Source organism: Ziziphus jujuba, chromosome 5 (genome assembly GCF_031755915.1).
Source record: "Ziziphus jujuba cultivar Dongzao chromosome 5, ASM3175591v1".
In the NCBI taxonomy this organism is placed as follows: domain Eukaryota; kingdom Viridiplantae; phylum Streptophyta; class Magnoliopsida; order Rosales; family Rhamnaceae; genus Ziziphus; species Ziziphus jujuba.
Window position 1 is genome coordinate 8,031,876 of NC_083383.1, and position 11,991 is coordinate 8,043,866.

General features: G+C 34.0%; 3 protein-coding genes across 3 annotated transcripts; all 3 read right to left on the reverse strand.

Annotated features, from left to right (window-relative positions):
- Positions 1 to 280: 280 nt before the first annotated feature.
- On the reverse strand, positions 281 to 1,728 carry LOC107420300 (dirigent protein 11). The gene has a single exon (XM_016029230.4). It carries the CDS (start codon positions 1,209 to 1,211, stop codon positions 654 to 656), a length of 558 nt encoding a protein of 185 aa, XP_015884716.3. The 5' UTR covers positions 1,212 to 1,728; the 3' UTR covers positions 281 to 653.
- Positions 1,729 to 1,878: 150 nt separating this feature from the next.
- Positions 1,879 to 5,464, reverse strand: LOC107420299 (probable hexosyltransferase MUCI70). The gene is made up of 6 exons (XM_016029229.4): positions 4,824 to 5,464; positions 4,266 to 4,483; positions 3,938 to 4,114; positions 3,701 to 3,856; positions 2,721 to 2,997; positions 1,879 to 2,314 (listed from the first exon to the last, which is right to left on the reverse strand). The coding sequence occupies exons 1-6, from the start codon at positions 5,239 to 5,241 to the stop codon at positions 2,058 to 2,060; spliced, it is 1,503 nt and encodes a 500-aa protein (XP_015884715.3). The 5' UTR covers positions 5,242 to 5,464; the 3' UTR covers positions 1,879 to 2,057.
- A 1,954-nt stretch (positions 5,465 to 7,418) lies between these two features.
- On the reverse strand, positions 7,419 to 11,279 carry LOC107420280 (probable E3 ubiquitin-protein ligase ARI2). The gene is made up of 6 exons (XM_048475370.2): positions 11,130 to 11,279; positions 10,566 to 10,598; positions 10,195 to 10,474; positions 9,382 to 9,859; positions 8,082 to 8,633; positions 7,419 to 7,760 (listed from the first exon to the last, which is right to left on the reverse strand). Exons 1-6 carry the CDS (start codon positions 11,277 to 11,279, stop codon positions 7,610 to 7,612), a joined length of 1,644 nt encoding a protein of 547 aa, XP_048331327.2. The 3' UTR covers positions 7,419 to 7,609.
- Between the last annotated feature and the right edge of the window lie 712 nt (positions 11,280 to 11,991).

Genomic DNA, 11,991 nt, shown 5'->3' on the forward strand with positions numbered 1-11,991 from the left:
ACATATTTCCAAGCACTGCAAATTTTGCAAAAATTGATTATCAATTATATTATATATATAGGTAAGATTACTCAAAAATTAGAAAAAATAAAAAATAAAGCTAAAGTCTGAAAGAATAACAAATCCAGTACCAAGGTACCAAGATTGATACGTATGAGGGAGCTCAAATACTTTACCAATGAGCAGATAAAATTTACTACAAAATCATATAATTTTTATTTATCTTTCCAAAATATTATTTTAAAAAAAAAACTTATTTTTGACAAATGAAAACCCACCTACAAAGACAATGAACAGCAAAGAAAAGAAAAAAGTCAGGAAATCTGGCACAGCAACCCCAGGGAATTCTCAACGAAGGTTCTTGCCATCATTCCCATGATTTAGACCTTTAACCATTAAGCTAGCTAGTAAAAGCATCACATTCACAAATAAAATATTTCCATCCAAAATTCACAGCCAAATCAGCTGCCAATAAAACATCTGGCTCATTGGTTGAGAGCCATAGAATTAGACAACATCAATCTCTCAGACAATTCTATATCTTTTGTATAATGGGGCAAATTAAACTTATGTTTCCGGCCGTGAAGAAAGAATGCAACAAAAAGAAAAAAATAAAAATAATAATATTTAGAATATGAACTAGCAATAGCATATCATCCTGGAATGGCTCGACGAGACTGATTGGGAAATCTGAGCTGAAGCTTGACGTGGTAAGTGGCATCCACATCCGACGTCATTTGGGGACCGGCCGTCTCAGCAAAAACGGCGAGTCCACGTGCGAAAGCGAAAGCACCTGTTCCGCCAACCACGGTGAGTTCCTCCATGTCTTTATGTCCCACGTGCTTCGCCTGAACACTGAGGCTTCCCGCGTACTCGGGCGCGTCAAATGTAAGATAAATGATGTTGAATCCCGAATGCGCGAAGTGTTCCACAGGGATTATGAAACCCTCTGCTTTGCCAACAACCCGAGATGTGTTTTTGGGACCTTCTGTCAGAGTACGTCGGAAGATGAAAGCTCCGGCGTCCGACTGAGTCACCGGCGGTGCATTGCGGCTTGCTGAGTTATGCGGTGGTGGCTGCTGGATATACAAGGAGAGGGCCAGCCAAGTAGGTGGTGGCTTTGTATGGGATGTTGGCGAAAGCAAAGCCAAGAGAATGACTACCAAAATTGCCAATGACACTGCACTGAAGAATATGATCCTTGGCCACATTATTGGGATTGGGATAACGAGTGAGAAAGCTTGCTTGAACTTGGATATAATTTTCTCTACGAATCAATTTAACGCATTTTTCTAACTGTAAAATGTTTTGGGTTTGGCCACCTAATCCATGTCTATTCGGTTCTTCTTTAAGTTTTAACCAAACCAGTATATCATATGCCTGTGTGCTCAAAGAATCAAATTAATAATGATGAAGCACAAGACAGGCATGGAAAGGTGGCACATGTACATATATATATATATATATATATATTTTTTTTTTCCATTGCTTTTGATACCAGCTCCATTTATCGATTGCAGACTGAGGATCAGTGGAGCTGGTACTCCTAACAATAACAATTATACTATATGATATGCGGACATCAGTTTGACAAAGAAAGCTAACCAATTGCAGTTCGATGATTTTTATTTTTTATTTTTTTATTTTTTTCTGCCTTCTTGGAACTATAACCTCCCATCATCATAAGTGTAAATAACGTCCTAAGTATGCTTCTTTCATTTGACCATGCAAGCAGGTTTGCCCAATTAAATCTTGGGCTACGTTTAAATCTTTGTATTAATCAATTACATAATTGTACAAATTATTTATTAATTATATTTCAAAACAGGCTCAAGATGTCAAGTTTCTTAGAAAATCCATAAACAATTAAACGTGATAAAACTTCAAAAGAATAATATATATTACAATAAAGGCTAAACATTTAAGAATAAACAAACGGAAAGTACAATAATCACCAAGCACCAAAAACAAGAGCCTCTTAGCTATTTTAAACACCTTCATCCCCTCTTACAAAAAATAAATGAGCGGGAGAGTGTAGAAGACTAAATAGTAAATAGTTAAAGCATTTCTGTATCACCAAATCGACTTATCAGGGGCTTAGCCTTTCGTAAATGGCCCATGCTATTAACAAGATCCTTGCGGGTGCACACTGGAAACATGTTTATGTTCTTGAGCACTTTCAGCCGCCATAATACGTATGGGAAACTGAGCTGATCACGAGAAGTGAAACGAACAACTTCATTGAACCACAGACACATAAACATATTAGTCAATGGTGTATGCTCCCTCACTATCACAGAAGCTTCAGCAAGAGCTGCGCAGACCAATAGAACGATTACTGAGCATACGATTAGACTATAGTTGTGATTTGGCCGATAGGGTTTAAACATAGAAATGAACAAGGCATAAAAAGGACAAACAAAAGAATAAAGGCACAAAGATCAGAAGAACGGAAAGATGACCAAGAAGTATTAGTGCAACAGAAAAATAGATTAATAGTGTTGCCCTTTCTTCATCCAAAATAAAAAATGCCAAAAAAATTACAGCAGCATTTAATCTTTGTAATATACAGGGAGTAAAATTCTATTCTTCATTAAGAATATATTTCATAGAAATTCATAGTAATTTAAGCATGCTTCAACTATGAAGCATCATATGATTCACATCCACATTTACTAGAATGACCGTTTGGGAACAAGAAATAGCATACAGAAGCATACCTTTCTTTCCATTAAACCTCTTGTCCTCTGGTAAGCCATCATGGCGATATTGAGCCAACTGCACCTCAACTTCTTCTGGTTTGGCTTTGTTTTTCTTGACAACAGCCTTTGCCTCATCATATACACTGCTACGAGCTCCATGTTCTGAAATTGCAAGTACAGAATTTGAACGCCAAAGAAGGGCTTCCAACACACCCAAAGGATCCCTCCTAAACTGTGACTTTGAATCTACCCAAATAGAGTACTTCGCATGAGGAAAAAGACGATGTGCCAACATCTGATGCCAGATAAAATACAAAATGTGATGAGAGAAATGATTTTCTTTTTTTTTTTTTTTTTTTTTTTTGGGTGACGAGAGAAATGGTTGAATACACTTTCAGGTGATATTCAATTAAATGAAGAAATTCAAGAAAATGAAAATAGTTTCAATGCATTTCATCAACATCAAGTACCAATTATGCACCGAACATGGCAATACCAAACCCTCAAACAAATGCTTATATCTCAGCAAATAGGGTCTGAAGTTAATCTATAAGGTTGCAGCACTTGTCTAGGACCAACCATCTCTAGCAGACTTGAGACAGCTAGACTTTTCTGTACATCTAGTCAAACACCTTACACCCTCCATCCTATAGCAACCAGTCTTATGATCCATTTTTATTGGTCCATACTGCATAGCGATGTCGATATTCAAAGGAGGTAAAACCGTCAACAGCTTCTTTTATATTACACCTCACAACACCATTGTAACTATACTATAAGCAGTTCAAATTATTTGAATGCCAAAAATAGGATTAACCAAATAACTCCTTGCATAGACAACCCACTCAGACCATGAGAAACACAATTAATTTCCAATTAATAACAAACTCCAAATAATCATGCATGAATCTCTCAAAATACAGTCCTGAGTACATCCACATCCAGTATTCTTGTAGAAACGGGGAAAAAAAACAAATGAGATAATAATTATAAATTACCTTTGGAATTTTACCATTTAACCTCTGATCTGAAAAAGGAAGATCCCTAACAACCACAATGCGCCATTTCCCAATAAATCCGTCATCACCAATTCTATGTCCAGCCAACTGCTGTGAAGCTACCGTAATTTCATCCCAAAATGCAACGTAGCAAACCTACATTCATGAAGCACTGAACCAGTGTTAGATTAGCTACTTGCCTAACTGATGAGTGATGGTTGATTTATCGATGATAACCTTTCTAAGTGATGCCTCTGACATTCCAATAGGTTGATAAAGATCATCTCCACCACCAAACGCACAAGTGGAGACCACAACTTTACAATCATCCATGTAATTTCTGTCTTCATCAGAAAATATAAAGCCTCCATTTTCACTGTAGAAACCACAATGTAATGTAGCAGTTTCATTTACCTGCAGGATCAAAAAATTCATCATGCACTATAGCAAGTGGTCTAGAAAAAAATTACCCAGGGAGACCCTATGATCCCTCTTGAGCTTTAACATGATAATGATCATGAATTAATGAAAACCTGGTCAGGACATGAGCAACGCAGCTTATAACCTTAAAACTATTATCTCTCTGATCCAGAGTCTGATTTCCAGTAAATAAATTAAATTTTGTGGCTTCTGTATGTTGTCCCGACAGGATAGCCGCGCCGCTTATAAATGGTGAATCATTCTCGGACATGTATACTACTCTACTAACAGGAATAGGAGACTCGTTCCCTGATGGAATATCCAGATGCTCAAGTTCTTCGGGAGAGAGGAGCTTCAAGCAACCTGATACAATCACAAAGGTGCGCCATTTGAAAAAAAAAACTGAATTCATTTTATTCTTCTGAGTTGTGACAAATAATAGCATCCATACAACCTCATAACTAACTTAAATTTAGAAGAATTGCAACAAAAAGAACATAAAACAATCTCAGTATACAACAAACAAAATTATAACAATACAAAAAACTTTTCAATATGTCAGCTTCTCATCACAAATCAACATTTCCATCCAAAAAAAATATTATATATTCTTCAAAAATTTTGAATATCACTAAAAAAAAATAAAAAACGCAATGCGAACAAATATATACATTTATAGAAACACAATAAATTGCTAACTTACGTTGTCTAACACCGCCAACAACCCGAGTCGTGGGATCAAGCCGATTCAAATTCCCTTCCGATTTCTTTTCAGAGCCCGATTTACTTATCGAAGTGCTATCAGAGTCCACAAAATTCGGGTTTTGAATGTAATCCGTGGTGACCACCGGACTGGATTTCCTACCGATCCTAGAGGCCTCAAAGATAAGCAAGCAAGCAGCTGGGATAAAGATCAGGAGGGTCCAGTACCTCACGAGCTTCCTATAAACTCGGCGAGTGAACTCGTTCTTGAGTCGGTACCCGGGTTTCTTGCGCTTCCTGCGTACTCGGACTCGCATTCGACCGAGTTCGTCCGACTCATCGTCGGACACAGAGATCGACATGCTGTTGTTGTTGTTGTTGTTGTTGTTGTTGTTGCTGAACATCGATGATGATGACATTGATGGAGGAAATTATTACAAATGCCGGGAAAACTACAAGCAATTTCGCTGAGTGGAAATTTGGGGATGTGAAATTGAGAATCTGGAAAAAAAATTTAGGGCTTTATAGATCAAAACTGATTAAGGAGTTCCCATCCTTTTTATTTTCGTACTGGATTGGATTTTATTCGTCGATGCATTTTATTACCTTTTTATCGCATTAAACCAATTCAACGCTTTTTTTTTTTTTTTTTTTGGCCAAAATAAATGTTTTCTTTATTTTTTTGCTAACGTTTTAATGTTATATATTTGGTATTAACAATTTTTCTTTGCTTTCCAAACTTATAAATAAATTCTTTTAATATTTCGTTGAGAATTCAAATACATTTAATAAGGGCTTGAACAAAATTTGTGCTCTCCTGAAAAGGAGAACAACCACCCCAAAAAAAAAAAAAAAAAAAAAAAAAAGAAAAAAGACAAAGCATTCTGTGTGGTTTATTTATTTTCTTTATACGATTGTTTTTCAATTTTATTTCAAATAATTGTGTTTATTTTATTTTATTACAATGACAAATACATATGTTTGGATTTAGATGTGTTTCGATTTAGTCTTTGTTGCATCGGTATTCTCCTACTGTGCAGAGAAAAAGTTCTCTTTTTTAGTTATATTATTATTATTATTATTTTACTAAAGAAATAAAGTTACTTAATTAGCAATTTAGTTTTAATATAATTATTACGTTTTTTTTTCCTGCTCTCAATATTAATGGTAAAATTGATAAAAATGATAACTTAGTAATTGAGCACCTAGGTTCGAATTATAGATAACAATGTTTAAAGCACCTTAAAAAGTTATTTTTATTATAATTTATATGGCATGAATTTTAAAAAATGTTCATGTTTATGTATCATCCTCATCATTTAATGAATAATATTTTATGATAATTTCTCTCCTATAGATTTTGTATAAAGTATCATAAAATACTGATGTGTAATTTTTTATTTTAAAATTATATTTAATTAAAATTAAATTCAATTAACAAAAGTCAATAAAAATAAATAAAAATACTGACTCAGCATATCCAACAAAGTTTCCAGAAAACTTCTATTTATTTTATTGTTATATCATCTTGATAAAACTAATGCACAAAACTATTAGAGAAGATTTTTTTAAACCACATCTGTTTATTATTTGATGTGGTAAAAAAATTTTAAATGAATAGGAAACAATTTGGAAATGCTTTTAGAGATAATTTGTAATTTCAAAAAAAAATTATTAATAGTAAAATTATTAAGTTTTTTTCCTCGGTTATTCTGTTTTTAGATATTTTTATGTTAATTCAATTTCATCTTACTTTTCACTATATTATATTCTTGTAACATTTCTAATAAGTTTATGTAATGACATTTTTTTATGTCATTTTAAATGATTAATTTAAACTGAATATCTTTTTTCTTTGGAATGGTTCTAAACATAACAAAATATTTAAATGGAACCAGGAACCGGCATTGATCAAGTATAAAGTGTCCGTAATTCTTAGCTTACGGTGCTGAGATAATAATGGTAATTGTAATGATGATGGTAGAATTTCTCAAACTATACCTTTCGTATTTAGGAACACAAAAAGTACGAAAGTTATATTTTAAAAAATTTAGTTTAGAAACAACGATGACAGACGAAAAGACCTAAAAAAGTTATGCTGTCTCTTCGTTTTCCTCTTTGTCTAATCTTCCTATTATAATCCAACAAGTCTTTTTCGCAATTAGTATTTACTTTTCCATATAATTTTTAGGTTGCTTTCAACATAATTAACCATTATGTCAAAAATCATCCTGTAGCAATCAAAAATTAATAGAAAAAAATGGATTTCATATCCGCGAGAAAATATACAATGATATACCAGAATTTCAGGTCCAGATAAACCCACACACCAACAGATTTCAGACGTTGGAGAAAGAGAATGGTGTGAAACAACAAAATAAACAATTTCATAAAACGAAATTTATTTAAAAAGAAAAAAGAAAAGATTATTTCCCAATCCCGTATTAGTTTGGAAAACAAAAATTCTAGTCAGATGTAACATTCAAGAATATCTACTTTTTCTCTACGTTCTTCAACTTAGACAAAAGTTGACCCTAATAAATAAATCTATAACTCTTTTTTCTCTACGTTCTTCAACTTAGACAAAAGTTGACCCTAATAAATAAATCTATAACTCTTATTTCACTAGAGATACGTAATCAAAATGTCTAGTATCCGAGCCTATCAAAGGCTATTTACAGAATAATTTAAGGCCTAGTAATATATACTATGAAGAAAGTTAAACTGAGATTGAGATGTTGCAGAAAATAATGGTTAGATGAACTAGCCAATAACGTTCAAACCATTTTAGCCAGAATTTCTTTCAGTATTAGAAGTCTCCATGTCCCTACAAACAGAAAGTTCTAATGCTTTCTCCACGCCTTTCGACTTGTACGGAGCAATAATATGAGTTTCCCCCGAAATGGAACCCAAAAGCTCATTCTCAATGCATTCATACCTGCAGATCAATGTATACAATTAGGTTATGCAAGCATAATATATATATATATATATACACACAAATATGATATATAGCTAATGCATTGGTATCTAAGGTCTAGAAGACCAAATTCAAAGCTAAAAAATTTTTAAAAAGTGGAGAAAACTATCAGGGCTTTATGCTAAAGTCTGGCACCTCAAATCCTTCGCTATTATAAAAAGCTTCATTAAAGAAACTCAGTATCTTGAAAATTTTAAATGGTCCTAATAATTTAATTGTCCATCACCAAACAATTTCAAATGATAAATGATAATTCAAGGTGTTTGAGAAAAAACATACAATTTACTGCAGAGGTTATCAACAACCACAGATTGAGTGATGATCTTCATTCTTAACTCCATAAATTCATCATTCGAGAATTGATCAAAAGGCTTCTCTATGTACAATGAGAGCTTCTCAATGTTTGCCTCAAGCTGCTGCTGCTGGTCCTCAAATAAGTTCTTTTTGATTTCTTTTTCCTTCTTTGTCAAATCATTCTCAATTAGATCACCAAACATGTAATATGCAAATGGGTAGGAGTATGAAATAATCTGCCTTGACCTGAACAGTCTGCTAAGTCCGTTAGTTACCCAACTAAAATCTTTACAGATACATTGTTTATCTTCCAAATTTGATATCTTTGCTTGCATGGTTTCCTTCAGCTTACTTTCAAGTTTAAAAGAATCTTTATGAGCTTTATAACGGTTGTAGTAATGAAGATAACGCACTAGGTATGTCTCCCTCTTTGCACGGTCAACTTTAACCTTTTCATTGTCTTTGAATCGTCCACAGCTATGTCCGGCTATAGACGTCCATGTATGGTCGCTGCCAGTTGCACCACCACAAAGCCAACTGCAAAAACAGGTACAAAATTATGCACTACCATTGATCCTAACAGCACTATGATGTCTTAAAATAAATCAAAAAATTAAATAACAATTAATGAAATAAATTTCCATGAGGCATCATCAAATTTCACATTATTTGAATTCTCTATTCTGAAGGTGTAAACTATCAGTTTGGTAATAGGAGCTTAGTCTTCAAGATTTGCACCATATACTGCCCTTTTCTTCATACATAAGGACAAAGGCATGGTGAGAAAGAAAGAACATTCTTTCCAGAGAATACATTCTTTTTTGTGATGTCTTGAACGGCAACATGGCTAACTCCCAAAATGCATTTAGAAGCAGAAGAATATCTTGAATAAAAGCTCAACAGATAAACAGTTAAACACCGACAGTAATATAGCATAGACCAACAAGAAAACTAAGCCAAGAAAAACACCAACCCCATACACATCCCAGTTCAAAGCAAAATGCAAGCTGCAAATCCCATGACAAGGTCAAAGACCTAGGATTTACCCAAAAATAATTTGAATTAAAACAAAGTGAAATTAATTTATAAACATTTCTACCCCCCAAAGAAAGATTCAAGCTACAAATCCCATCGCAAGGCTAAAGACTTACAATTCACCCAAAAAAATATAATAATAATAAGATAAAGCGAAATAAATTTATAACCCTTTCTATCACCCTAGCGTTTAAAGCAAAAACCTGAACTTAAATAAATTTGAGCAAAACATATGGATGAGAATTCTCACCAAAATGTTTGTCCACAGATACAGTATACCAGGTTGCATCCTCCATTCTTTTCAACCAGCTTGCGACATTTTGGGCAGGGCTTTGTATGGACTGAGATCCAATTAACAGTCTCTGATTCATCTTGGCACTTCTTAGCCCACATTTCCCACATTTGACATGAACAAGGAGAGTGTGCTTCAGACGAACAACTAAAACAGAATTGTAGGCCACAAGAACATTCAACCTCAAACTGAGGATCATCCATACGTATAGCATTCCCACAATGCGGAACACTTGGGCACCATTTAATCTTTCTATTATCCTCAATATACGATTCCAAAAGAAAACGATCAAACTTCACTGCCAGATTAAGATCCCTTGCACTGACTAGATTTCTGACTATTTCTTCATCACAAATAGCATTGCACTGGTGTGCCATGCATCTAATGCGCCTACTCTGGCCATCGTTTATCTTTACAATAAAATGCTCTGTCCAACCTAAGCACCATAATTCATGATTAAGTCTCATTTCAGATGAAAAGTTATGGAAGGGCAAATGCAAACACAGAAAAGCAAATTCAAACAGCAGATATTATCAAATCAAAACGCAGAATTCTGAGTGACTGCATATGAAAATTGCCTTGTGTAAATGATTTTTTGGAACATTGGTGCAACATCTTGTAAAGAATTGACCTAATCCTTTTAAACTAAAATTGCAGTCATCTGATAATACTTTTTCCCAAACCCAAGCAAAGGAGTTTTAAGCTACATTGTTAAGTACTCCTGAAACTGAAATAATTTTGAAGAAGAAAATGAAGAGATAAAGAACTTACAGGTATTGCAAAAGAAGTGACCACAGTCCATGGTTGTCATCTCATTTGCAGAAACTTCCTCAATGCAGATATTGCACATAACCACAGATGAAAACCGTGACATGATGTGCTTTCCATGCTCCATCATAGTCACACCTACATCAGCATATAATTTTTCTTTTCCCTCCTCTACAAGTACCTCAAGCAGCTTCTCAGCATCCCAACGATAGTGAATGAGTAAGGTTCGAGCAACGTGTTCTTTTAAGGATAGCACATCCATTACCATCCTCAAGTCCTCCTCCTGCACAATTCAATACAATAACATAATACACAATCAAGCAGAGAATAGAAAAAGACATAATGCAAAAAGTATAAAAATTCGCTATAATTACCTGAGCAGCCATTAAAGACTCTTTTGTAATTATCTGCAATAGACACAGAGAGAGAGAGAATCACAAAATCAAAAAGAAGAACAAAATTACGTACCAAACACAAAGATCAATAATGAGAGCCGAAGAAACTGTCGGTATGGAATTGCTAAATCACTAGCAAGATACAACTGTGCTAATAAATCCTTGGTTTTACTATATTAACTTCAATTTTCATTTTTTTTTTTTTTTTGAGTCAACAAAAAGACTGTTGATGCGTATTATTAATTTTCATACTTTGAACTGTCTTAAAAAGAAAAGAAAATGGAAAACAACTGTTCCAGTTGATGAATTCAATTGTAGAAACAGAGAGAATTTACGTGGAGCATTTCAAAGAATTATGAGAAGTACGATCCAAGCAAAACCCGAAACTCTCAACTTTCTGAGCCTAATACAATTCGAGACACAGTAAAGTTGACAATAAACTTTATCCAATTTCTTAGAAAATAACAATTTAAAAAAAAAAAAAAAGTTGAAATGAAGAAATAAATCGAAGACTTTCCGTCAGAATCTAAAACAAGTGGTTACCTTAAATGCTGGACGACAACCGTGGGACCTTAGGCTTACGATCTCATCACCACCATCACCACCATCAACATCAACATCATCATCATCATCATCATCGTCATCGTAGTACTGATAACGCTCTTCGTCATCGCTGCTTGCGTACTCCGCCATTGTGTATGCTATTGAGTAAAACATATACGAATACAACAAAAACGCATAAATAGCTGACAAACAAAGTGCAATTTATTTTCTTTGCAGGCAAAAAGAAAGCTTGAAGCGGAAGGAAAAACCCCAACCTCTCGGCCCCCAAAAAACAAAAAAAAAAATACAGAGAGAAAAATGAAAAAAGAAGAAAAAAAAAAGATTTCGCTCCGTTAGATAAAGAAATATATAGAAAGCAAATCAATTTGAACAAAGAAGGAAGAGCTAATAGTGAACAGTCAGACGATATACTGATCACGTCAATTAGAATTTAGAATCGCACCTGGTTCGGTATTCTACTTCTCTCTCTCTAAAGACGAAAAATTGTTAACCAAAAAAAACCACTCTGGCCTTTGACGGCGAAGAGTACGAGACCGAGTGGAAATAGTGAGCGCCGTTACCACCAACGCTGTTACCCAATTGGTTATTAAATTTTCCCTATATTTTTTGGTGGGATGTAAGATTAGTATATATACGTACATGGACCGGTCAAGGCCTTCGAGGCGAAGGAAAAACGGAACGTGACCTTTTTTTTTTCTTTTTTTTTTTATATTTTGGTGAATGAAAAAATACAAAAAAAAGGAAAGAAAAAAAAAAGCAATATATTCGTGGATCTCATCTTATATCAAGCCCCATATAAATTTTAAAAAACAAAATACCAAAAAATATATATTTATTTAAC